The sequence below is a fragment of the Lampetra planeri genome, chromosome 1, assembly GCF_965212315.1.
Source record: "Lampetra planeri chromosome 1, kcLamPlan1.2.h2, whole genome shotgun sequence".
NCBI classification, from domain to species: Eukaryota; Metazoa; Chordata; class Hyperoartia; order Petromyzontiformes; family Petromyzontidae; genus Lampetra; species Lampetra planeri.
In genome coordinates, this window is record NC_136107.1 from 14,553,586 (window position 1) to 14,580,621 (window position 27,036).

Consider the following 27,036-nt stretch of genomic DNA (forward strand, 5'->3'; position numbering starts at 1 on the left):
AGTTTAATGCTTTAAAGTATAAAACACATGTAGAATATTTGTCTCTGTTCAGGGCTGTAAGTATAAGTCAGCAATTCTCAGGGAGACACTGACCTTGACTGTACACAAAATTATTAATACATTCTTTCAGTATTTGCACACAGCATATAAATGTCAGAAATGTTTACGGAGTTGCTTTGGCTTAAATGTGCAGGCTAATCACCTTATGATTTTTTGCATTTTCAGCCTTTTTGATAGGACATTTAACTTGCTCTCACAGCCTACATTCTTGTTATATTTTAATGTCTTACCCCTGTTGTTGAGCATTTATGTGCATAATAGTTGACTTGGGTGCCTATTCACACATGTTAGTCATGTCATGAATGACATGATGTTCGTCAGTTCAAAACGTTGTGTTTTTCCTGCAGTTCGTCGCCACTCTTCACACCACATTCACCATCCGCTGTCCTCGCTGCATTCCAACCGCTCATCGCAACGCCGCAAGCGCTCCTCGGCCCGCACATCGACCAGCTCTGAATTGCCTGAGGGCAAACCTGTGGTCCCGAGTAGTGCAAAGAACTTTCAGAACATGGTGAGTTTTGTGCACTCTGAATGCTTACTTATTTTGAAGACGTGTGACTATATTCTGCATATTGTGTGCAGCATGGGTTTATTTGAATTTTAGTGATTAGAGGATCGATCCTTGTTTATGCATGCAACCCAGTGACTTGCAGTTGTTGTGTAGTTTAGCATTGGCGAGGAAGATGCGTTCGAGGATGCCGTGCATAGCTCCCCGATGGCTGGCGATGGTGACGCTCCACCTGCAACAACTGGGACTGCGGTGGAAAGTGCCAATGAGTGAGCACCATTACAACTTAACCTCAACTTTGCTATGCTTTACTATACAGTACAAACATCACCATACTAACATCTTTGCCCAATCATTTAAGCATTTATTAACATTTCAAATAAAAATCAAAGCAGTCTAAACTCTCATCCATTATTTGTATCTTAATCTTTTGAGCTTTCTTGGTGTGTGTATATGTGCGTGTTTGATGCTTGGAATCCCATTAGCGCATATGGTACACCGAGCTGCAGTTATGACTTGAGGGAGCGGCGACGCATCGGTAGCATGACAACTGGCAAGGACGATCGCTATGCACATGTCCCCACGGATGAAGTCGAGGCGAGCACACTTGGCAACTACGACCTGGACGACATGAAGAGTAAGTCACCCTAGCCCAGAGCTCAGTTCTTTGTCCCAAGGTGTAAAAACCCTGAATGAAAACTTGTTTTCACGAGTTATTGATCCTAGTCTCTGGCACTCAATCTAGGTCTAGCACATAGTGAGCCTCTAACACTCGCTTTTTAAGTCCATGTTTTAAGAGCTAACCCGTTGAGTCAACGGCGCTATTGTGCCATTGTAATTCAAGATGCCATTATTTAGTACGAATACTTTATTGTATAGAATGACTTGATTGAATAGGATATCCTGGTTAACTTTGCAGTCGTGGGTTTTCGAATAAATGCAGGTCATTGGTCTCTCTGAGTAGGGAACACATTTTTGGATGAATGAGGCTGTACAGAAATAATAATGCAAAGAAATTGTTTGCTCACTTGGATAAAACAAATCCACTTGTGTAAAAATCCCCTTAAGTTGTGTTACTGTCAATACAATTTACATAGCTGTAAATGATTACGTTTTACCATAAACAACATTGAAATCTGCACAAATGCAGATGTTAATATGCTAGTACAGGAACATGAATTTGATGCGAATTGTAATATTTGTAATTTCATGTTTTAATGCTGCCCGACCAGAGATGTGGAAATTCCAGCACTGGTTAAGGGCTGCCAGGAAGAGGAAAAACACCTCTCCTTGTCCATTGAGTTGAAGAACACTTTGACTTTAATTTCAACGTATAATATAATATTCCTGTAGTAGGAATGCCGATGAATTGATGTCTGTCTTGATTATTTGGTTGTATATTCAACAATTACAGCTGCATTATAAATCAAACATGGGATTTGCTGCAGGAAAGCAGATGTTGGTGCTGCTCTTGCAATAATACATTTCATTAAAGCATGAACTAATTGCCAGTATTGGTTATATTAGTTGTTAGATGTGGTTAAGTATTGATGAGAACTAGAATTTCATTGCCATCACCATGAGCTGACCCCACATGCAAGGGAATTTTTGTTTTAATGCAACAAAAAATTACCCCCTATAACCCAAGCAGTTTTTGTTATGTAGGTAGCTCATAGAATACCTAGTTTTTAATATAAATTCTATCTTTATGCTTTGTGATTGTGTGTTACTAAATTCCAACACCATCATTGTCAATCATCTTTTTAATGCACGAGTCACAATTGACTACCATGCCTTCTTTAATGATTCCCTTTTAGCTGTGACGTTATGTATGTATGTATGTTGAACTTCTTTCGCACCATACGTAGCCAACCATGCTAAGCAGGTGTGGGAAAGGACAACTAAACACAAAAAGCAGTTATAATTTAATGAGTTAGATTTAAAAGTGCATAGCTCCAGTTGCATCCCAATATCGGAAGGATGAACGTTCCAGATGGCCACAGAAGCGCATCTGAAAGTGCGCGATGCCGTGACCATCTTTGTTCGATGGCTAGCCAGAAGTTGCTGCGAGGATGACCAGAGTTCACGTGATGGTTTATGCTTCTTGAAGAAATCAGCAAGGTATTGTTCATTTGCGGCAATAACTTTGTGCGTAATGAATGCAACCTGATAATGTATTAATTCGGCAACCGGAAGCTAATGCAGCTTGGCGAACACTGGACAGACATAGTCGAATCTTGCAGTACCCATCACGACACGTGCCAAATAATTTTTTACACGCTGCAGCTTGAAATAATGGTTATCAAGGGTGATTGAGTCTATTTTGAAGTGTGTGCAGACACCAATTTAAACACTTGAAAGAGTTTAGTAGACTATCTGGATTCTGAAAAAATTATTGACAGTAATATCACTGGCAATTTTAATGATACATGTAATCCCTTGTAACTTTAACATTTTCCCCAGTGGACCTATTTGTGTGTGGAAGCCAATTTCTGAATTCTAAAATACAGTAATTTACATTCTTCCAGTAACTTGGCTTTTCACAGGAGTGTCCTCATTAAGCTTTGATGCATGGATAGGCATACATGGATTTCTGGTATTGATGGCAGATATTCACAGAATGGTGGGTAGGGGTTTGTTGGCCCTCAGGGGGAAGCCCTTCACATCCCTAATGAAGGTTAACAGTAAAGTGAATGCACAGCAGACTATGTGCACACGTCTGTCGACAAATAGCAACATTTAGTCCTGTTATATATTTTTTCTGGTCTTTCGGTAAAGCCACCTGATGACGATTGCTTGCGTTGGGATCGAAACGTCCTGATATTTGTATTATTTTTTCTATCTATGTGGCTTTACCGAAAGACCCAAAGAATATGAATTCCTGCAGTCACGAAAGCTATAAGTCATGTTATATAGTTTGGCAATCCATTGCATTTGGATGCTGCCATTCCAATATATTTAGACTTAAAACTTTCGCGACTACAGGAATTCATATTCTTGGTTCTTTCGGTAAAGTCACATAAATGGAAAACAAAAAATCAAATAAAACCCATGACGTTTCGATCACAACACAAGCGGTCTTCTCTCCGCCTGATGAACACCGTGTGTGTTGCGATCAAAACGTTGTGGGTTTTTTGCTTTTATTTTTAATTTTTTGTTTTACATTTATGTGACTTTACCGAAAGAACCAAGAATATGCATTCCAATATACATTTAGAAAACTGGATAATTGAATTTGATAATGCACTTAAAATAAGGCTTCCAGCTGATTGGTAATATTTGCAAAGGAATAGCGCATTTTGAAAATACTTTTCTGTCTACTTGTTTTATCTTGCTCAAATCCTGAACTTTGCCTGTTGCCAAGGTGAGTGTGCCATGAATAAAAGCTTGATACATGTCTGCATGTTTTCCCTACACTGCTCAACTACCATCCCCTCCAATCAAGATGTCAACATATATATAATAGTCATTAGTTACTTAATTATCCAGGAAAGCCAGACTGGGTCATATTGCTTTTTTGGGAGGGTTCTGCATTGGGCTTTTATTTTCAGATGTATTCGGCCAATAAATGAGTGTTTATACGTGTGGCAAGAAACCGCATCACCTGGAGAAAACCTACACCCGTAGGGTGGCAACACTGTACAGATGGAAATACATGGCGATTAGTCCTTTCCTGGTGAGCCAGGTTATGGGAACTCGACACCCACAGGAAAGAATTTTCACAACATTTGTGTAATCCACCAAACCTTGGCTCCGCAAATGCTGATGGATTACAGATGTGCAGCAGCACCATATGACTGCATTCACTTGCATGTATTAATATGGTTCCATTCTTATTTTAATGCATGTGCGGCTTGATCAGTCTGTAATGATAGTAAGCTAGGGGCGATGGAAGCATTGCAAACCCTAGTGGTCATGAGGTACGCGTCATGGAAAATGGGTTGGATCAATAAAAGCGATGCCCAATGTCCAGACGGGTGGTCCAGGGAGTTAGGATGGCTAGGTAGTTCGTATAGGTCGCTGTGAGTGCAGTTTAGACACATGGAGTATTTTGCAGCAAGAGGTTGTAGGGTTGTTTTGGATGAAAATTGACAAGCTTTTTCAGCATTTGGAGCATAGGAGTTGGAAAAACACATTCCAACTCAGAGGCTTGCAGAGATACAATTTCAGGCAAAGGACAGTTAGATTTGGTGATTGAGCTACATTCATGTTTTTCTGATGCGGAGTGGCAGCTGTGGGCATGAATATAAGGTTATTCATTAAACAAATGAAAAAGCTATTGGGAAATGCTAGAAAAATAGATAAGTAATACAATTATATATTACCAATAAAGAGATTACTACAAACTCTGCTGTGGGGCTTGAAAAATACAATCTATTTTGATTTTCAGGATCATTTAAATTGCATCATTCATTTAAGGAGATAAAAGTTGAGTAGAAGACAGCAGTTTTCTTTTGGGAAAGAAAAAGCAACATTGCAATTTAGTTAATTGTTCGGGTGGCACCCGGGTAGTGAGTGGTCCCTCAGGACATGTCTTTGCGTCACCGGCTTTCGGTGCCGTCAGACATGGCAGTGATAGCAGAGGGAGAGGAGACTGCTGATGAGCTAGAGGTCATGGAGTACGGACAAACTAATGCCGGCATTGACACAGATACAAACTCAAACACACATTTAGACACAGGCCAGGATAAAGACCGATACAAGAACATAGGCGGATGCATAGGGACAAGTAAAAACAGCGGCAAGGTTAAACGAAAAGAACGACATGGGTACAAGGAAAATGAAGGGTGTAAACTTGAAAAAGCTGTGAGAGGGACAGAGGAAAGCAACCTGGTTACAATGGTGCCAGAGGGTGACGGTACAAGGGCAGGAGGAAGAACATTTACGCGCCAGGTCGTCGAAGATGGAGATTCAGACAGCGTGTTTGGAGCCATGAATGAAGACTTTGACGAGATTGTCATGGACTTTGAGGTCAATGATCTCTGGGACGTTTTCAAGGAGTATCTGGGGCCCAATCCATCATGTGAGTGATTACTTGTGATTTTGAGTAATTAACATTTTAAATACATTTGTTTCTATTTGATTATTGATTAAACTAATTAGCCTAAAAATTGTGTAGAGTGTGTAATGTTACGTCTTTTACTTGTATGCTGCTGTTCCTCAGAATTGTGGGTCCAAATAGTGATATAAACTGGTGAACTATTCATTAAGACATTATTTTGTTATGATGGAGGATTTGTTTTTTTCGAAATAATGTATAGCCCTTTGTTAATCCACTGCTAAACGAAGATCTCCCCCATCTGTGTCAATCATAGGGGTTGGTCATTGTCGGTTTGGTTGAGATGTCCCTCGCCTTATGTTAGCCTATTAGCAAGGAATGAAACTGACATCGCTGGGTTCGTAGCACATTGCTTGTACGAACCACTGGACCGCTGCTCCCTCCACTATAAGAAGTGGATTTTATTGTTCAGAATGTTACATGTTAATAATAAGTACAATTTAAAACTTGCAATGTCATTATTTTAAGTAGGCTTTATTCATAAAAACAGCTGGGTTTTGGCAATAGAGGCCATGGAAAGGTGTCTAAATAGCAGTGTTTACATTTATTTTAGAGGCCAGAGATGGAAAGGTGTATGTTAGTAAGCAATTGTTTTTTCACATTGCATCTAAAATTCAGGTGAGACATGCCAGACACAACAGTTATGGTTACATTTACTTGAGGGCTACATTGTATGTGTACGAGTTGTGGATATCAATAGCCATGACACTGATGGGCAAATTGCATATTCATAAAAACATCCTGTCATTGTTAGATAGTAACCATTTTCTTTTGATTTACACATCAATGTTTTATCTATACATTATACTATACATTAGATAAGCTAACATGAAATATGCATAACTAGTGGTAAAAACAACAATATCAGTAGATATATTTGATAGACTTAGACTGAACTCCCTTCATTTAGAGTCTAATTTACTGTAAACTTGTGATGTTTACAGGCATGTTTTGTACGCTCAAATAAGTTTGCTAGTAAACGTAGCAGTTTTACGAACAATGTATTCAAAATAGATGTCTACAGGATAAAGCAGGATAGGGTTGGCTGTGTGTATGTGTTTTAGAGCTCTATAAAAGAGAGATGCGTTATCCAAATTGGTAGAACCTCAAGCAGGAGCTGTAGCAGGTAACTGAAATGTCTGTGGCCTGTGTGTATATGACGATCAGTCAACGGTATGTACAATGTTTCAGTGTGAAAAATTGCATCTACATTGTTTTTTTTATATCGCTATTCAGTAATAATTACACTATTTTTGCAAATTAGCTCCTCTGCTCTACATCAGTATTCACGTCCTGTTTTAATTGCAGGAACAAATCTAAAAAATACATTTTATATATCATTCACCATGTTCTGTCCACTGCTGGATGAACATCTCCCCACTTCATCGCTGTCCCTTATGGTCCCATGTTCCATAATCCACTTTGCTACTATAAATGAGATAATCTCATTGCTCCATCTCCTGGTGATAGTCGTATGGGGGACGTTTTACCTGCGATGTTCCATCACTAATCTCATTGGTCAGCCATCATCCCTTCCAGGGATGTGTTCTGCCAAAGCTTAATCATTAACAGTCAATATGTCTTTATTTTGTGTTTGTTTTCTGCTCCATTTGTTACGATTTAAAGCAAACTTTTCAGCGTTTGTTCCACTTTCTATGTCAGTGTCCATATTTCAGTTCCATATATCATATCAGGTAACATATCGTCATTGACAAATTTCATTGCACACACTTATGTTATTTTAATGATAAAATTAAAAGTTTAGAAAAAGAATAAACCTGCTTTCACCTTTTTATTTCATAAATGTATTTCCAGTCCACCTTCAATGTCTTATTGTGGTTTCCAGTTCGCTTAAATTATGTTTTGTTGATTGAACTTGTGCATGAATTATTTTTTTATTTTTCTTAAGTACAACAATGCACAGCCATCTTTGTTTTTTCAATAATTTATAATAAGTAATTTCCATTGTGATAATAACTGTCTTCAAATCCTGATATGGTTTTACTTTCACAATGTAAGCAACATATCTTTAATTGGAAAATATCTTCCAATGTTCCTGTGAATCGTTTTTTTCCGTGTGTATATCATTGCTGGATTCTTCTGTATTTGTACATCATACAATTTCAATGTAGCGAATCCATTTTGGGTGATTCTTTACGTAGATTTTTTTAAAGTGTTTGAGTTTGGATGACTATCTTAATTGTATTCTCAAACCTGGTTGATGGTTGGTTTGTGGTGAATGGTAGATAAAAAAAATACTTTCCTGAACATAGCTTTCTCACCTGGTTGAGCTCCAAATTGTCCGTTATTCTTTCATCTATTGTCTTGGACAATTTGTACGTGTGTGGAAAAAGTAATGAGTGTAATTCTTTAAATAACTTTGGTTATCCTTTTTAATAGAAAAATCATTGGTGTCATTTAAAAGTTTGCATATTGCATTAATTTAATATGAACAACACAATCTCAAATGCTCTGCACTGAAATAGTCCAGTGCAGTTTTGTGTCAGGAGCTTGTTGTCTGAATCATTGAATGATCATGTGGAATGCTGACCATTAATTCCTGAAAATCTAATTTAAACAGCATGAAGGTTTTGGTAATTCTGATATTTACTACAGTATGAATTTCATTTGTATACATTGTTTACACAATTACAAAGGACTGGGTTATGGCATTTGACATTGACGTGTGAAATGTGTAGTGTTAATGATCTTACTCTTTGTTATCTTCTTGGTTCTTTCGGTAAAGTCACGTAGAAGGAAAATAATAAAAATCAAACAATAAAATAATTCTCACGACGTTTCGGCCACAACGCAAGCAGCCGTCTTCAGGTGGAGAACAGGTCTGTCGAGAATAGCTTTCTCACCTGGTTGAACAGGTCTGCCTTCTCGACAGACCTGTTCTCCACCTGAAGACGGCTGCTTGCGTTGTGGCTGAAACGTCGTGGAATTATTTTATTTATTATGTTTTATTATTTTATTATTTTCCTTCTACTACGTGACTTTACCGAAAGAACCAAGAAGATGAATCCCTGCAGTCACGAAAGCTTTAAATCGAAATTTACTCTTTGTTTTTTTTGGTGAAGTCACGTAGGTAAAAAGATAAATTAAATAAATCAAAACAAATAAATTAAATCACGACGTTTCGGGCGCAACACAAGCGTCCTTCAGGTGGGGACAACGTAGCGAAAGCACAACCACTTAAGTGTGTCAGACACACGTAGCGAAAGCACAACCACTTAAGTGTGTCAGACACACTTAAGCGGTTGTGCTTTTGCTACGTTGTCCCCACCTGAAGGACACTTGTGTTGCGCCCGAAACGTCGTGATTTAATTTATTTGTTTTCATTTATTTTATTTTTTACCTACGTGACTTTACCGAAAAAACCAAAGTATGAATCCTTGCAGTCACGAAAGCTTCAAATCTAGTGTTAATGATCTTCCCCCTGTCCTGCCAGGCCATCGTTTGGAAGACGTCCCAGGCGTGCGACGCCACCTCGTCAGGAAGTCTGTTCACTCTTCGCGTGGGAAGGGAGTCCATAAGCTGTCAGGACGTAAAAAGCTGCACGACCGCCGTCCCCACGAGGTAACCTTTGCGATAAATGTCCCTTTTGACTCCTGAAGTTAACGTCTAGAATATTTGCTCTCTGACTGACTGTTTTAGCTTTGATCAGGTCATGCTTATAAGTTGTCTTCACATTTTGTTTCCTCTTCATAGATGTTTCGATCAAGTTATCAAACTACAACCTTTCGACTATATTTGCATTCACAATGTACAAACTATTTTTCAGGATTCGATAGGTATTTTGTATCCAAATACACCCATCATTTGGAGATGCTTACTAAACAGCAGGGAGCAAGCTGGGTGGTGCCCTCTTACATTGGAACGGTATGCCACTAATGTAGTAGGTATCAACAATTTGGAGGACAGATACTATCTTCAATACCAAACTTGTCCTTCAGCTGGTATATACATAGATCTAATATACAGTATACATATTACTATATTATAAATAATTGTGCTCTTATCCAATTACTTTAATATGAAGAAAAAAGGTGTTTCATAAAAATAATTTAGGATAAAAAACATTTTACATTGACAATTTTTTTGTTTTCTGCTTCCATCTATTATTTTCTTGTTTATTTTTCATGATGTTTTTGTGTTCTTATTTGCGGCTTGCTACCTCAATTCCTTGCCAAAAAGCTTTCCACTCGCTGTAAAGCGAGACGTTTCTCCTGCCGAAGGTTTCCTCGCTCCCAGTTCTGCTACCCTCTCAGTGGCTCTCCCTTCTTCCTGACGCTCCCTGTTCGTCACATTCCTGTAAGTCCTTCTTTTTCTGTTGCTTGAAAATGCATCTTTCCCAATCGATCCCTCAAGATATGCTAACCTTACAGCATGATTTTTATGGTATGATGTGCTTTGAGATAAATTGTGGCATCACTTTTTTGTGAGAAATGTTACATTCTAAAGATGGTAAAATATTGTTAATTTATTACAAATATCAACGAATATTGTTCGTTTTGAAATGTTTTCTCATGGATTCAGTATTATGACTGGTTTAGGTGGAGTTGATTGTGTTGAAATATATAATTTTTGCACATTTTGCATTTGTGTGCTGAATATGGTCTTTTGCATTCATGCAGGTGTTTGTGGAGCTGAATGAGCTGGTAATGGACCCGGCACGTCAAGAGCGACAGTGGAAGGAGACCGCACGGTGGATAAAGTTTGAAGAGGACGTGGAAGCTGAGACAGACCGATGGGGCAAGCCACATGTCGCCTCGCTGACGTTCCGTTCGCTGCTTGAATTACGCAAGGCCATTTCGCAAGGTAAAATATCCGCTGAAAGCATATTTTATAATGCATTGCTAATCGCTGAAAATCACCCTACCTTCAACAACCATATTTCATGTATTTTTTATACTCTATGTAATGTGTACTGCAGATAATATCTGGCTTAATCAGCGACTTGACCATTGTTTACAAATACACAATCGGTGCCCTCCCTTCTGTTTCCTCAATCACCACTTTTCAAATGTATGTAGCCCCCACCATTCCAACTATTCTCTTATCAGTTAACCTGTGGGAATGCTCATGAACACACGCCCATATCATATAAGAATGATCAAACACTCTCACGAATTTACATGACCTTTTACAGGCACCGTACTTCTTGACCTGGAACAAAAGACGCTACCCACCATAGCGCACCAGGTGGTGGAACAGCTGATCATTTCAGATCAGATCCGTGAGGAGGACCGGGCGAACGTACTTCGAGCCCTATTGTTGCGGCACAGGTATGTGATAAAGATGGTACTATAAATCTGTGGCCAGGAACGTTTTTGTTGTTTTGGTTTGCCCGAAGCGAGACTGTATTTTCTGAATTTGCACAGGCATCCAAATGACATGAAGGAGGTGCCAGTCGGCTCCTTTTTACCACGCAACATCTCTGCGACAAGCTTGGGCTCCCTGCTGGCTGGAAGTGGAGGAAATGGAGGGGCAGCAGGGGATCCAGCCTCCAGCCAGCCTCTCGTGGGGAACGTGCTAATCGAGATGGGGGAAGCGAGTGACCACGAAACACCAGAGGTGAGAGTATGTAAACATCCAGGCTATTTATTCTAGCACACCTGACTAGATGTGGGGGCTGGAATGGTAAAATCTTTATTACAAAAATAAACTGAAGCAACTTTACAAACGAAAGCCCATCTTAGAATTTGATACAAAATACTCGAGTTGGTTATTGTTGAGCTAGATTCTTACAATATGCAATGTTTTTGTAGCTTTTGGTTCGCCAAGATTGTAGGGGAACGTACTATTAATAAACCATTCTCACTCACTACATCACACAAGATGCTAATATTTTTTTATGTAGATGGTAGATTAATACCATTTTGTTAAACCAGGTAAGAACTCATTGACTTGACAAGCTTATTTGGCAATGGCAGGCCTGGATGTCTGGTCAAAGTGCTTAAGCTTTCAAAAATGCAAGAGACATAGATGCTTCTTTGTTAAAATGTTTTTATTTTAATTCCGTTTAATGTCAGAATTTACACTTAATTTGCCTTCATGCCTGTATACACAAAAACACTGGCATATATTGCTCACACAATGAGAATGCAATTATGAAGCCCATTGTTTACCCTCCTCACCCACTTCTCCCCAGCATGCCCATTCTCTGACAAGAGACAACTCTCTGACTGGTGACTCCCATCGCATCAAGCCTAAGAAGGAGGGCAAGCTACTTGGGAAGATCCCACAGGGAGCAGAGGCCACCGTGGTGCTTGTCGGTATAAAACCTTTTTATGGAAGTCTAATGTGGTTGATATTCACTCATTGCTAATAATTATGATGATGGATATTGAAATAATTGCTTTTATTTTAATTAATTATTGGAGGCTTATCTGTTAAAGGATTGCCATGCTTAGTTTTGTAGATTCTAAATTGCTGATTATAGCTTTGGTTAATTACATGTAGATAGATTTAACTGTATATATATTTCTCTTAAGGCAGTGTTATTGGTGCATGTATTGGTTGTTTTATTTATGTGTGTGTACCACGGCCGATTGTAGCTTCACCAATTAATGTTTTGATTTCCCGATAGTTTTCTTTCCTCAAACATAATGTTCTGAGATTGAAGGAACGTTTGACCTATTGTCATCCAAAATATAGCGTACACTAATTTATGTTGGTGTAAACCTGAAGGCCTATGTTTTGCTAAAGACTGGAAAACATCCATATTTTTGCATACGTTCATTTATTGATGAAGCTTTGTGTGACTATACTCATTTGTGTGTGCTTTTAAAAGGTTGCGTGGATTTTTTGGAGCAGCCAGCGATGGCGTTTGTTCGACTCAGTGAGGGCGTGCTGCTCGAGTCTGTGCTGGAGGTGCCAGTGCCCGTACGGTTCCTCTTTGTATTGCTGGGCCCCAGCGAGGCTCACATGGACTACCATGAAATTGGACGCTCCATCTCCACACTCATGTCCGACAAGGTGCGTATGTCCCACACATGCACTGTTTACCTAATCGATCAGTGGTTAATGCAGCCTCTGAGCTCATTTCATTTTGAGTTTCCAAACGTGGTTTATGAAAGAGATTGAAGTTTCGATTTAAGAAGATTGAAGTTTGCCATGTATAACTCTTATTTTGTAGTACCCATGTGCATTTTATGAATCTTATAACTGTCGAGTGTCAAGATGCACCTGACAAGATGCACATTTTCCTTGTGCAACCACTTTATATATCTAAACAAACTTGTATGTGTTTTACAATCGCATCTGTTTGCATTCCCCTTGCTGTCTGCCTATATATGTCTCGCATAATTTCAAGGTGCTTCTTAAATCCAACTTTCCCCACCTCTCTTTCTGGGCAGGATTTCCATGAGGCTGCTTATGTGGCAGACGAGCGCCAAGACCTGCTGAATGCCATGACCGAGTTCTTGGACGTCAGCATCGTGCTGCCTCCCTCGGAGCTCACGGACGATGGCCTGCTGCGCTCGGTAGCCGCATTCCAGCGCGACATGCTGCAAAAGCGGCGACAAGAGGATGAGAGCAAGAAGCTGAACATCGTTCCCACCTCAGCTGAGCTAAAACAAAGTGCGTGCTTGCGTTTGTTTTTGAGTTTATATTATTTGTTACACGGATGATCCCATTTAGCCAGTTGCCTGGCTATTTTACAAGATACGTCCATGGTGCGTGAGCATAGCAACGACAAAACAAAGAATGAGCACAGGGTCTCTAAGGAAATGGGTTAGGACTTTGTTTTACAGCCATTGGAAGTGCAATATTTCTGGCCATGCTAATGCAGAGAGTAAACTGAAATTATACCTTCAGGGGTCCACCTGAGCTCCCTCCTAAGTCCTCCATTAAAGTCGTGAGTTCTTGTTTCCTGAAATGCAATACTTTACTGTATTCTTTCCATCAGCGGCTGTGCCCAGCCAGCGGAAAGAAGATGACGATCCAGACGACCCCCTGCGGAGGTCGGGTCGCTTGTTTGGAGGGCTGGTACGGGATGCGCGCCGTCGCTACCCGCTCTACCTGAGTGACCTCCGTGATGCCCTCAACCCACAATGCCTTGCGGCTGTCATCTTCATCTACTTTGCCGCACTGTCTCCGGCTATCACCTTTGGGGGATTGTTGAGTGAGTATGTGGTTTGGAGCTAAGGTTAATGGTTGAAGATACAGCGAGACCTTTCCCAGCCTCTTGGTAAAACGAGACTCTTTGTTTTGAAAAATACTGCTTGTTAATGATGAAGCAATTGTTTTGGTGTCTCCTAAATGTATACCCCAAGAGATGGATGCAGCGTAATCAAATTGTGGTTTAAGTGTGGCTTTTTTGTACAATTATTTGTGGTTTAACTAAACCCATCAAACGCATAGCTCAACGAAACCCTTGATATCCCACAAGTGTGACAGCATATTTCCCATACCTCACCTTCCACAATGGATGTCGGCAACCTCGCCCTTGCATTCCTGACTCTCCTCGTCACTCAAAATCACTGAAATTGTTATTTTTGTATCGTGCATTTGTTGTTCAGGTTTGTAGGGTTCAGAGTGTGGTGGGGTAACCCTGTGTGCTTGTAGACATTATTTGTTTAGAATGATTTTGGTGTTTTTTTTCTTTTGCTCATCTGCATTCCATGTGGTCTTCTCAACAGGTGAAAAGTCCCAAGGCCTGATGGGAGTGTCGGAGCTCATTATCTCCACTTGTCTGCAGGGAATCCTCTTCGCATTGCTAGGCGCCCAACCGCTTCTCATTATTGGCTTCTCAGGGCCCCTACTTGTCTTTGAAGAAGCATTTTTTACTGTAAGTACTCTTGTATGAAGTTCATGTTGAAGAGATGGTGTTTGTGTTTATAATTTTTTTATCGATTTTCTTTTGTTTTGGCTTTCACATCGTGTATCTCCATATATGAAGGAAGTGTGTTTGGGATCGGGCAAGTGAAGGTGATGGTCTGACAAACAACATACTTCTATACAATCCACTTGACACAGCTTCTCTCCCACTGTTAGTGGCAATGGGTACATCTAAATGATTGGAAATTTTCAAATTTTGCATATGAGGACCTGTAACCAAAAACTGGCTGTTGTGCTGGCTGGCATCTTCTGCACCATTCCATTATCAGTACTCGGTAATTGTCTGAAATATCAGGGGATGTTTAACGTGTTGTGTGTTTCCATGTGGATTTGCATTTCTTCTGTTCAGTTCTGCACATCCCAGGGTGTGGAATACCTGACCGGCCGGGTGTGGATCGGGTTCTGGATGGTCATCATCGTGCTCCTCCTTGTAGCATTTGAAGGCAGTTTCATGGTGCGCTTCATCTCGCGCTTTACACAGGAGATCTTCTCCATACTAATTTCCCTCATCTTCATCTACGAGACCTTCTCCAAGCTTTATAAGGTGCCAATTTACTTTTTCAATGAATTATTTTCTTTATTACCATAACGTTACCACCATCGCTAAACAGTAAGGCTTAACCTCGTAATAGATACCCGCTATTTTAGAAGTCAACAGAGATGGCAGATGTGACCCTATAATTGTGAATATGGTATGCAGAACTTATGGTCAGTAACTAATTTTTTAAATATATATTATCATTCAAGAACCCAGAATACAAGGTAGATTCTAAAGAGGTAGAAAAACAGCGTGTAAAAAACCCGGAGCGATACACCCTCAAAAATAGGGACCAACTGGGGGTGTCTGGGCTCGCTTGCCCTACCGTTGATAGCGATTGGGAGCAGTATTTATGCGGGAGGGGAAGAAGGGTTGAGGGGGGCTAATCCAATATTGTATCAGAACTGTACCACCACCTTATATTCTTTCTGTGCGAGACAAACGGCATTCACGCTTAAAAAAAAAACTTGCCTATATAATTTCGTACCCCATTGTGGCACGTTATACTACATTTTTTACAGCCCCATGGAACAGCAAAATCTTAACAGTTGCTGTAATGCCATTGACCCCCTTCTGAATACAGTGATTCAGCCACTCAATCACAAACTATAGCTGCAAGTACTCGGGCATTGCCCGGTATTGCCTGCTAATATATAAAAATAACACAATTGTGGAAACATGTCTAGAACAAAATGATTGTGTGTTTTCATGTGTTCGTTTATGTAGGTGTTCCAAGATCACCCCCTGCTTGCTACCTATCCTGTGATAAGTAACATGACAACTAATTCAGAAACCAGTAACAGTAGCATTGTAAATGGCACAACAGCAGCGACAACAAAAGTGCTGAACCAACCCAACACAGCTCTGCTTTCCCTTCTGCTAATGTCCGGCACCTTCTTCATAGCCTTCTTCCTGCGCAAGTTTAAGAACGGCCGTTTCCTCGGTGGCAAGGTGGGTTTGGCGTCTTGGAATGCATTTGAATGTCACTACTTTTTTTGGTATAGCAGGTAAAATATAGCTCTTAAGATTTTTTTTTGTGTTTAACCATTCATTGAGATATTCAAGTATATAATGCATTTAAAATGTACATTACCAAAAATCTAGCATTTTATTTATAGATTGGAGTTACAGCTTACATGATAACATCGAGTTGGTATAATTATAAAATTATCTATTAATTGTTTAGCTGTGATAAGTTGTAGTCTGGGTATAAAATTTCAGATATCAATTATATGACTTCCTATGAAAATAAATTAAAAGGCTGATACTTGAGAATTAAGTATATACAGAGGTACCATGTATTATACACTTTTGTTTTCTGAACATGTTAATAAAATGCTCTAATTTGTAAATTCATTTTCGCTGAGTCTTGGGATTGTGGATATGGTATTTAACGGCACATGTATAATCTGATAAGAGAAAGATTAATGCGAGTTGACACTCATGTATGCACTGGGAGCATGCTTTGTACGTAAAATGTCAAGCAGGTGTGTGAACTGTTTGGTTTGTTTGTCCTTGTGAGCAGGTGCGGCGTGTGATCGGGGACTTCGGAGTCCCCATTGCAATCCTGGTGATGGTGCTTGTTGACTTTGGCGTGCCCAACACCTACACGCAGGTCAGCTGGTCACACCACACTGAAAATGCCACCATTCTCAGTGAATAAACATTGGTTTTATGCACAGTACACATCCGAGTTGTTGCGGTTATTTGACCATACTTCATCATTCCAGGTTGTTGGTGGGGGGCTTTTGCTTTGAAGCATAGCAAAATACAACCGTGTATTTTACTGCACTACTTTGCCAATAACAAATAAATGTTATATAGAGATTTATGAAAGTTGTACTTATAAGGTGCTTCCGAAACAATTGCATCAATGAAAACAGCAGTGGTGACTTTGAGGGAGGTGGGGGGTGGGAATATTTCAAAATGATAATGAATTATATTGTGCAAGTCAAATCTACGGTACTTTTCCATCCCCTTGTTAATATTGCAATGATTTTTTTCTACCCTCGTGTTTATCTGACAGAAACTTAATGTGCCGGATGGGTTTTCGGTGACTTCTCCAAGCAAGCGCGGATGGGTGATAAATCCCCTAGGAGCAGAAGGAACCTTTCCTGTGTGGATGATGTTTGCATGTGTCGTTCCCGGCTTGCTTGTCTTTATCCTCATCTTCATGGAGTCCCAGATCACCACGTGAGTGACAAAGCCAATCTTTGCATTTTTAAATCATTGCAACATAAACGTTCCACATATCACAACTAAAATGAGGAGATGGACTGGTTTGATTTTTAATGCACAACAAAACATTAAACCCTGATGAAAGTATAACGGTGACATAACTCCTTTCTAAATGTTAATGAACACGCAATACTTGTTTCGCATGTATAGGATGGGATTGCATACCTCAGGTGATCATCTTGCTGATTAACAAGTGATTGGAAATTTTTAAATATGGGTTGAATATTAGATGTCAATCTAAGAAATTTGGTTTAAATCAGCATCTGTCTTCTCCAGCAGATGGCAACGTTTTCATATTCTTCGTCTAGTTTTTTGTGAAATATATATTTCTAGTGAAAGTAACACATTACTAATACTTCAAAAGAGTTGAGGCATGCGAATCAGTTTGGGTTCATGTCTACATGGCATCTATGTAATCTGTGTGCACCCATACAGTGAGGGAAAAAAAGTATTTGATCCCCTGCTGATTTCGTACGTTTGCCCACTGACAAAGAAATGATCTGTCTATAGTTCTAATGGTAGGTTTATTTGAACAGTGAGAGACAGAATAACAACAACAAAATCCAGAAAAACGCATGTCAAAAATGTTATAAATTGATTTGCATTTTAATGAGGGAAATAAGTATTTGACCCCCTCTCAATCAGAAAGATTTCTGGCTGCCAGGTGTCTTTTATACAGGTAACGAGCTGAGATTAGGAGCACACTCTTAAAGGGAGTGCTCCTAATCTCAGCTTGTTACCTGTATAAAAAAATTATAGACTGATAATTTCTTTGTCAGTGGGCAAATGTACAAAATCAGCAGGGGATCAAATACTTATTTCCCTCACTGTATTTTGTGCCTGCTTTGTGGCTGTCAGACTTATTGTGAGCAAGAAGGAGCGCATGCTGTTGAAGGGGTCGGGCTTCCACTTGGACCTGCTGCTTATCGTGGTGATGGGCGCCATCTGCACCATCTTCGGCCTGCCGTGGCTCACGGCCGCGACTGTGCGCTCCGTCACACACGTCAACGCTCTCACCGTCATGAGCAAGGCGACAGCGCCTGGCGATAAGCCTCGCATTGAATGCGTGAAAGAGCAGCGCATCACAGGGCTGCTTGTGGCCGTCATTGTCGGTGCGTGCTCCATCTGCTATTGGATGTATGCGTGTGCAAGACATTACGCCCGCCTCATCACCAACTAAAATGTGTTCATGCTCTTGTCTAGATGATTGCGTTTATTGCTTTGTGGTGTAAATGTTTATATGCTGCAGTGATTATTTTGAATGGATTCATAGCAGTTGTGTTTGGAATGAGTAAGTCTTCAAATAAGACAACTGTTCACAATGAGTACACAATAGAAATGTCAGCACCAGTGCAGAAGAAACAATATTGGCTTTGCGTTCAGTCCAAAACCACCCTTTTTGTTGCTTGACATAACAAGTGATTGGTAATACTACTTTACCCAGAAATTACAGCACCTTAAAATAAATATTTTACATGTATATTTTACAGTTTGTCTTTGCACTTCTCTCTAAAATATGCTTGCCTTCTTCCCAAATACTCATACCCACCAGGCCTCTCCATGGTGTTGGGTCAAGTGTTGCGACAGATTCCCATCGCTGTGCTGTTTGGCATCTTCCTTTACATGGGTGTCACGTCCCTCAATGGAATCCAGTTTTACGATCGTCTCATGTTGGTGTTCATGCCTGCCAAATACCATCCGGACACTGCTTATGCCACTAAGGTAGGAACAGCTCAGGTTTATACCCAACCATTATAGATGTATATCATAAGCATGCTCTCACCATTAATGAATGGTCCTGTTATTACCTTGACATTAATTAAAATTCTATTTTGTAGATTGTATATGCTTGCCCAGTTTGGGGGGAGGCCCTTACCCAGCAGTGGATTAAATAAGGGCAGTTCATGTTATCGACGCATGCATCTGTATTTTTAATAATATCAGACTGCAAGTCATCTTTTGGTGTGATTCCAGTCCAAAGTTATATATGCACTTCATTGTTTGCATTGCTTATCTAAATGACACTTGTGTGCTTTACGTGTCCTGCAGGTGCGCACGCTGCGCATGAACCTGTATACAGGGATCCAATTCGTGTGCCTCGGGGGGCTTTGGGCTGTCATGTCAACAGCCGCTTCTCTCGCCTTCCCTTTCGTGCTCATCCTCACTGTGCCACTGCGACGCTTCTTGCTCTCCCGCATCTTCACTGACCGAGAACTCAAATGCGTAAGTTTCTTTTGCAGACACCAAAACACATAGGTGCATTGCCAGCGAGTAATTATTTTCAGTGCTTAATTTCTCGATGTTTCAGTTTCGATGGTAGACTTGAATATTGAGTTGTATATTATGGTGTGTCCTTGTTGCACAATCAAATCCAGGGTGGTGAATTAGTTGTTGCGGAGGTTCACAATTAAAATCGGATTATTACTGCGTGTGTAATAACTGTAAAAATACCCTCTGCTTCACAGTGGACGTTAAAATCCCTCATTTGCAAGGGTTAAAATTGACTAAATTTGAAAATTACACTCAAATTTCTCAATTGAGATCATGTATCAGTTATCCCCTCGTGGCAGACTAATGCCCTGGGTCAGTTTTGCAAATTATACTATCCTGGTCTCTTGAGTTCCCACCTGGTTAAATAAATGAAACTTGAAACGAGAAACTTTGATATGGAAACTGAAATTAAGCCTTGATGGTATATGCATTGTGAAGGCAGGTAGAGTACATTATTTCTGTGGATATTTGTGGTTGAACAAAGTGTTAACATTTTTTGTATTTTATTCATAAACCTTTTTGGTGCACTAAGTCATGGCTCATTTGTATCCCATAATATTCTTATGTGACAAGTGTTTTTGAATGTAGTTAAGGAAACTCCAATGAGATTCAATGCGCATGTATTGCCAGGATTACGTGTGATTGTTTAATTTTCCTGATTTGTATGTGTATTGCGTGCTTTTGTCATGTGTGTGACGGCTGTAGCTGGATGCCAAGGACGCAGAGCCTACATTTGATGAGGCTGATGGGCAAGATGTGTATGGTGAGGTGCTCATGCCTGTGTAGGCCCAACAGCCTGTGGCCCTGAAATCTAGCCCTAAATCTGCACACCACTTGAACTCACAAACCAAACACGTCAGCAAACTGGGGCCAATAATGTCTCAACATTACCCACGCATTTGTGTGGACATTGGTGAAAGATAATGGGTTATGTCATGGTCTTGCCTCGAGACTTTTTGCAGGAAGCTGCAGTGGAACAACCTGTCATTCGTGATGAAGGAAACAAAGACAAGGTTACCGATAGCAAAGGGGATGTAAACAATCATGGCACTGTTTTAATAGTTGCACTTGACGTAGATATGTAATGTTTATGATGTGGGATTAGATTTTAAGTGTTTTATTTAGGGTATTTTCTTGCTTACGTTCATTTAAATACCTTTGGGAATCTTTTTACATTGCATAGGTGCCTCTTAAGACATCTTAGCTTTTCGTAAGGTGACGGTTCATTTACCTTCTAGATGTTAGAATCGCTAAAGTGATGCAAAATGCATCCACATGTATATTTCAAGATAAAGCATTTCACTAAGATGGAAATTGTTAATTGTGGCACTCGTCCTCAAGCATCAACAACCGTGCCATTCATTTAATTGGAGTACATTGCTTAACTTGTGTATTGGAGATTTATTATTGCTTAATTAAATGTGGCCTTCTAGCAATATTCATCGGGGAGTTAAAGTAAGATAAATTCCATGTTTACCTACTCTTTCCTTTATGGATTTTAGTAACGAAATAGATTAAAAATGTCCCATTGTTTTTGACCTGTCACAGCTTTTTGCGAGATGTGTGGGTTGCTGGGTTTGATTTGTCATCGGGCACCATCAACAGCCAAACTCCTAGAACAACAGTATTTCTTAATTTGAAAGAAATCTTGTTTAAGTTATGGTACCTTGGGAATTATATTTCCTGTATAATACTTTATTTGGTGATTCAGTCCCCCCCTTTCAGCTGAAACTCCACGTGTTTATGGCTCCATTCTATACCAATCTACCCACTTGTAATGCCTCCTTTGCATACAGTAATAAACTCCTGCATTGTTACAGTAGTTGCAGCTTCAATACTGCTTCAGGGTTCCTTATAACAAAAAAAATAAGTTATCCCTGCTTGGTTGCCCTGGATAAGCATTTGTCAGCTATTTAATGGATATTGATCTCGTTTACATTGAAAGCCATATTATATGGTATTTCAATATGTGGTATTCCAAAAGTGAGGCCAAACTGTTAAATATGAGCATTTTGAACATTGTGTCCTTTCTACTGTTTTCTCTTCACTGGTCGTTTTGGTAATGAACAACCTTGTAACAGATTTGCTTTAAAAGAGTAATTATGTAGACTTATGTATTTTTCCAATTACCATTTGATATTAATTTACAGTGGTTCTTAATACTGTCCTTTGTCATCAAATAAGTTTCCCTCGTTTAACAGTTAAACTAATTTGCGTTAAAGCTTTTTATTATGAACTGGAAACGATACCAAACGCTTTCGAATATATACTTGAATGCCACTGAATCAGTATAAGGTGTCATGTTCTATTTTCATCGAGTAAAACGGAATACTAGATGTGCAACACTGAAAGTAGAAATGTATACATTACGGTGACGTGCGCATCAACATGATTTATGCTGTGTGTGTAGTGTATTTGGTTAATTTGGGTGGGGTGCATTTTGATTTGTATTCTAAGCCTGTCCAAGCGATGGAACAACGTGTAAGCGTGAAATGCTGTACATTACATATTGGAAACTGTTAACATGGAATATTTGGTGGTGGCTAAAAGTACATTTTAAAAAAATTATAACATTGTGGAGATTCATTTTTTACACTTTTACAAAATTACACAAATGCACAATTGTAATGCAGATTGTAAAGGACCATTTTCATAGTAAACATTCATTTTATTTACTCTTTGGTTATTTCGGTAAAGTCACGTAGATATAAAAATAAAAATAAATTAAAATATTATATCACGACGTTTCGATCGCAACACAAGCGATCGTCCTTAGGCGGAGAAAATATAATCCGTCAGTGGAACTGCTGAACTAGCGAGAGCAGTTACAAGGCTATATTTTTTCCACCTGAGGACGACCGCTTGTGTTGCAATCGAAACGTCGTGATTTATTTTATATCTACGTGACTTTACCAAAAGAACCAAAGAGTATGGATTCCTGCAGTCACGAAATCTTCAAATCAAGATTCATTTTATTTGTTAGATGGATGATCCAGTTTATACAGTTTCCTTGATATTTTACCAGGGAGATCCGTCTGATGAGCACAGCAATAACAAAATGAAGACAAACATCACTTGCAGAGAACAAGTTCTGGGTCCTTAAACAATATAGCACAACTAACAAACGAGAGGTATTTAACGTTCATAAGCAAAACATTGGAATCACGCTCTGATGTGCACACATTTTTTTGTAAGTAGCTTTTAAAACTACAGTTCATTGGTTCACCTTAATTGAGTACTGCTTCCTCATTTGAGTGATGTATTTGGAGCAATGTCGGTCTTCAAATGTATTAATAGAACGAAATTTAAATATTTATCTAATGATCATCTCTTTCTGCCTCTTGTCCTGCGTCATCACTCCATTGTCTCTCTTTACCTCATATGTACTATGTTGCCATATGCGCACATTATGTAGCTCTGCAGTAGGATACGTATATTGAATATTCACTCATGGCTGTAGTGGGTGGCCCCTTGAGTTTAACTTTGAGAAACAAGGGTCAAAGGTTAATTTTAGTAGTGTATCAATTGCCCAGAAGACGACAATAATTACATAACCTGTTACACCACTGACAAACTCGTGTTTCCATCGTCCTGACGAACATGCATACATTTGTACACGCAATAATTTGTTTCCATTTCTATTTGAGCGTAAAGCCATACAAGAGCAGTACCAAACCATGACATTTAAATAATAAATTCCCATCAGAAATAGTGCAGGCTGGAAAACCATGCGTTTCAAACCACGCAAAAAAACAACTTTCCATCAGCATCTTTTCAAGTATACTGGTCCTCTTAGGTCACAATCAAAATGCACTTGAGCAAAAACTTGTCCACAATTGTCCACTGCATCAGGTCTGTCAGTCGGTCACATTTGCCCAAATTTATTTTGATGGTGACCGAATGTACTTAAGGAAACGCTGGTTTTCTTTTGTCATATGCACAGAAGCTGTGCTTTTAATACATTTCTTGTGTTTGTTTAATGTTCAAGTGAAGCACACTACTGGCATGTGACTCGTCCAATAAATTAGGCCTTTCAATGTTTTTGATTTAGGATATCTGTGTGAAGAAATTATGGGTGGCATACTTTTACATTTACGGTAGTGAAAAGCAAATTTACGTTCATCAGCTTTTATTTATTCAACAGACCGACGCAAGTCATGCTGCCGGAGCTTTTCGGCAGTGATGGCTTCGAAGCATTTGTTTTATACAGTATTTGTGATTCTTTCACAACAGATGATTAATTTAATACTCGGTACACATAAAACGTCACAATAGTCACAGGAACTTTGGATGCGAATAGGAAACGCAGACCCGACAGCTTCAAATGTCATCCAGCACAAGTGCAACTGACTGGTTAACGTGCAACGATTTTTACAATCGAGTTTCCATAATCCGCGTGTTTTTTATGTACGGTATGTTGAACTGCCTTGGCACCGTACATAGCCATCCGTGCTCATCAGAGATGCAGGGGGAGGAAAATGCAACAGATATTCGTTGCAACTTTCAGGAAAGCATCCCCGACGTAAACTGGTATTTCTGTCATTAAATAATTTAAACAAAATGTGATTTATAGGTGCTTATGACAGCATGTCTGTAGTGACTTGAATGACATGGAAGCCACGAATGAGTGCATTTATGTATCGACACTTAAATATCTCGTTAAAATACATTCAACATGAGTTTTAAGACGTGTATATTCAAAAAATAGTCATTTTCTGCTGAAGGGCATTCTGGTCCTCTTTTCAAGAACACCAAATTAAATGAGCAAATGTGGCCAACTGACAGTATCAGTGATGTAGTGATATACTCCTGGAAGGTTTTATCCTAATTAGGACTCATTACCATAGTAGTCTCCAATGCTCACTCTTACAGTCTGCTCTGGGAACCGCACCTCCGAATAGCACGGTTGGCTATGTACGGTGCGAAAGAAGTTCAGTGTAAATATGTGAAGTGGCCACATCAGCACCATGGGTGCTCATGCTAACAAAAATGAAATTTGTAAATGACGTGAACCTTTAATAATAGTGCAGGCTAATCCAAAGTAATCTATCATTGCATAATTACTGCTGTCAGTTTGTCACATTTGCTCAAATTTAGTTTGACGGTGATCGAAGCTGAGCCCTGGCCACAATGCACTTCAAGAAATACGGATGGTTATGTGCATTCGCACACATTGCTGTTTTTTTACACGTGTCCTGTTTGAAAGTTATGGGTTTTCAGCCTGCATTAGTATTCTATTTTGTCATTTACAGATTTGATATCTTGAACGATATGCAATATCCTTTGAGAACACTTGTCTGCTTATGTCTATTCTAAAGTTGCAGATTCATTATCCCCCGGCACGCGCGGACACACTGCAGCTCTGCGCTCGCTCTCCCGCGTATACCGTCACACTAATGTGGCGCACCGCGGCATGACCGCACCCACGCCTGTGGCGATCTCCTCTCAGCACGCGCACACACGTTGCGGTTCTGCGGTCGCTCTTCCGTGCACACCGTCTCCCCTCGCAGTCGCACCACACGCAAATCGCAGACACCACACCGATGTTCTGAACTAGCGTTTATTTGCGGCGCAAATACCCACTACCTGGGGGAATATTTCGCGGGAAGAGCCTAGCCGAACTCTGCCTACGTACCCAGTTGCTCACACGTCCTACCACGTACCTCGAAGCTGCACTCGCTGGCGTCACGGATGCTGCGAGCGGTTCGAGAGAGCAGGGAGTGGGTCTTGGCGGCCAAGACGTTGAGGGCGAAGGAAAGAGCGAAAATCGCGAAGCCAATCGTGCGCTTACCTGCGCCGTCGCTCCTTTTGACCCTCTCTTCCATGGCCTAATCCCCTCACTTCAAAGGGCCGGGATGGCGTTTGTACTGCGCGATAAATCGTGCACCTACCTGTGGTTACCGTCCCCCTGTTACCGTGTCCTCCGTCGAGTGCCACGGTGGCGGCACAGGCCATTCATTGTCCCTCGTTGCTCTGTCTGGAAGGGCGCCCGGCTGGCGAACACACACCCTGCGAGTGTGTATTCGGTATGGGGGGCGGCAGTGACGCTGCGATTCTCCTGACCTCATGCTCTTCTTGCTTAATATTCCACCCTCAGTCCTCCCCCCCCCCCATGTCGTGAATAACTTATTGCGGTTAGCCCAGTGAACCTTTTCTTTCTGCGCCCATACAATTTTAAGCCAATTTAGGGGCACCGCAATGTGACTTGTCCTACGAGGGTCGGCCAATTTCTTGGCACCGGGAAACCGTGGGACTTTCCTCCTAGGGACCCTTCTGATGAAAACCCGTTGCGCCAGGCGACCCCCCGCCAGGGTGCGTGCTCAGGGTGGGGGCCAGGGGGGAATCGCGGCACTTGCGGAGTTGCTCCGCAGCCGTGGCACCACACATGCATTGCTTCTTTTAAATAAAAACTGCAGAACGTAATTGTTGTCATTCGATTCTTGAATCTACTTTGTCTTTTACCGTTTCTTTCGTATTGTCCTTTTGCAGTCGTCTTCGTTCCACTGACCACCTTAAGTTGATATCTGCATACAATTTGAACAAATCATAAAATATCATGTCCTTTTAGATGTATGGGAATGTTGAATCGCTTTACGAATAGCTTGTCTACATTACAGCGTATTGTAAAATAGTAATCATGTCGCGATTCTGTGAATTGTTATACAGTAATGCAATTGATTTCACCAACTCAATTTCCCATTGTGGTGAATGTAGCACCTCAGATTTACGTGAATTACATATGTAGTGTGCAAAAAAAAGGTACAAGCAGGAAGCAACGGAGTCGGAATCGATAAATCACGATGGAATGTCCCTCCCACGTTCTATTTCCCCAAGCTTATTTTGGCATAACCTTGCAAAATTAAAGAAACATCAACTTTTAACTTGAACACGTTTAATGGTGCCGTTTTGTTGCTTGACGTTCGGCGGTTGAACCTGTTGGGCAAAGTGTGATCTCACGACAAAAACAACACAATAACAGTACCGTTAATCTATATAAAAGTGAAATTTGTGAATGTGTCTGTTCAAAATGTTTAGCGTACTTCCCGTCATGCAACAAACTGGTAATTTGCCATGTGGGTACTTTCCAGACTGTACACCATGCAAAAATTATAAAAATAGACTTTTGTATATATATTTGGGGGGGGGGGGGGGTGCAATTATGCATTGATTTTGCACAGCAAGTGAGTTGTGACGTCACATCTGTCTGTCATGTAACCCATATGCCTGCTGTCACCCCCCCCCCAACCGTCCGCGGCTAAAGTGAAATACAAATGTGTTGCAGGTCTAAGGCGTTCTTCGCGCAGCATTGGTTTATTATTTCAGTCGTTTACTGCCGTACGCACCCTGAAAGTTGTGTCAGCAGCAAGCGCGTGTATGTGTACCTATGGACGCGCGTGCGTTTGCGTGTGGGGAGCGGTAGTGTCGTGCTTAGCACGCTGCGATACGAACCCGGCGACCAGAGTTTGATTCCTGCTCACGGCCACCACCGGTGACGATTATTAGAACCGGTCCTGA

The 27,036-nt window shown here is 40.4% G+C and overlaps 1 protein-coding gene across 2 annotated transcripts in view; it reads left to right on the forward strand.

Moving 5' to 3' along the window:
* Nucleotides 1-22,092, forward strand: part of LOC144718820 (anion exchange protein 2-like) — a 32,073-nt gene extending 9,981 nt beyond the window's left edge. For both annotated transcript variants that reach the window (XM_078594378.1, XM_078594386.1), the window contains 20 exons: nt 408-571; nt 725-837; nt 1,054-1,205; nt 9,082-9,209; nt 10,268-10,451; nt 10,783-10,918; nt 11,015-11,207; nt 11,785-11,908; nt 12,427-12,611; nt 12,992-13,214; nt 13,543-13,758; nt 14,276-14,424; nt 14,824-15,018; nt 15,739-15,963; nt 16,538-16,627; nt 17,039-17,205; nt 18,109-18,362; nt 18,803-18,972; nt 19,300-19,473; nt 20,227-22,092. In XM_078594378.1, coding sequence (XP_078450504.1) covers nt 408-571; nt 725-837; nt 1,054-1,205; nt 9,082-9,209; nt 10,268-10,451; nt 10,783-10,918; nt 11,015-11,207; nt 11,785-11,908; nt 12,427-12,611; nt 12,992-13,214; nt 13,543-13,758; nt 14,276-14,424; nt 14,824-15,018; nt 15,739-15,963; nt 16,538-16,627; nt 17,039-17,205; nt 18,109-18,362; nt 18,803-18,972; nt 19,300-19,473; nt 20,227-20,307 — 3,323 coding nt within the window. In that variant the 3' untranslated portion in view covers nt 20,308-22,092. The remainder of the gene's footprint in view (nt 1-407; nt 572-724; nt 838-1,053; nt 1,206-9,081; nt 9,210-10,267; nt 10,452-10,782; nt 10,919-11,014; nt 11,208-11,784; nt 11,909-12,426; nt 12,612-12,991; nt 13,215-13,542; nt 13,759-14,275; nt 14,425-14,823; nt 15,019-15,738; nt 15,964-16,537; nt 16,628-17,038; nt 17,206-18,108; nt 18,363-18,802; nt 18,973-19,299; nt 19,474-20,226) is intronic.
* The last annotated feature ends 4,944 nt before the right edge of the window (nt 22,093-27,036 follow it).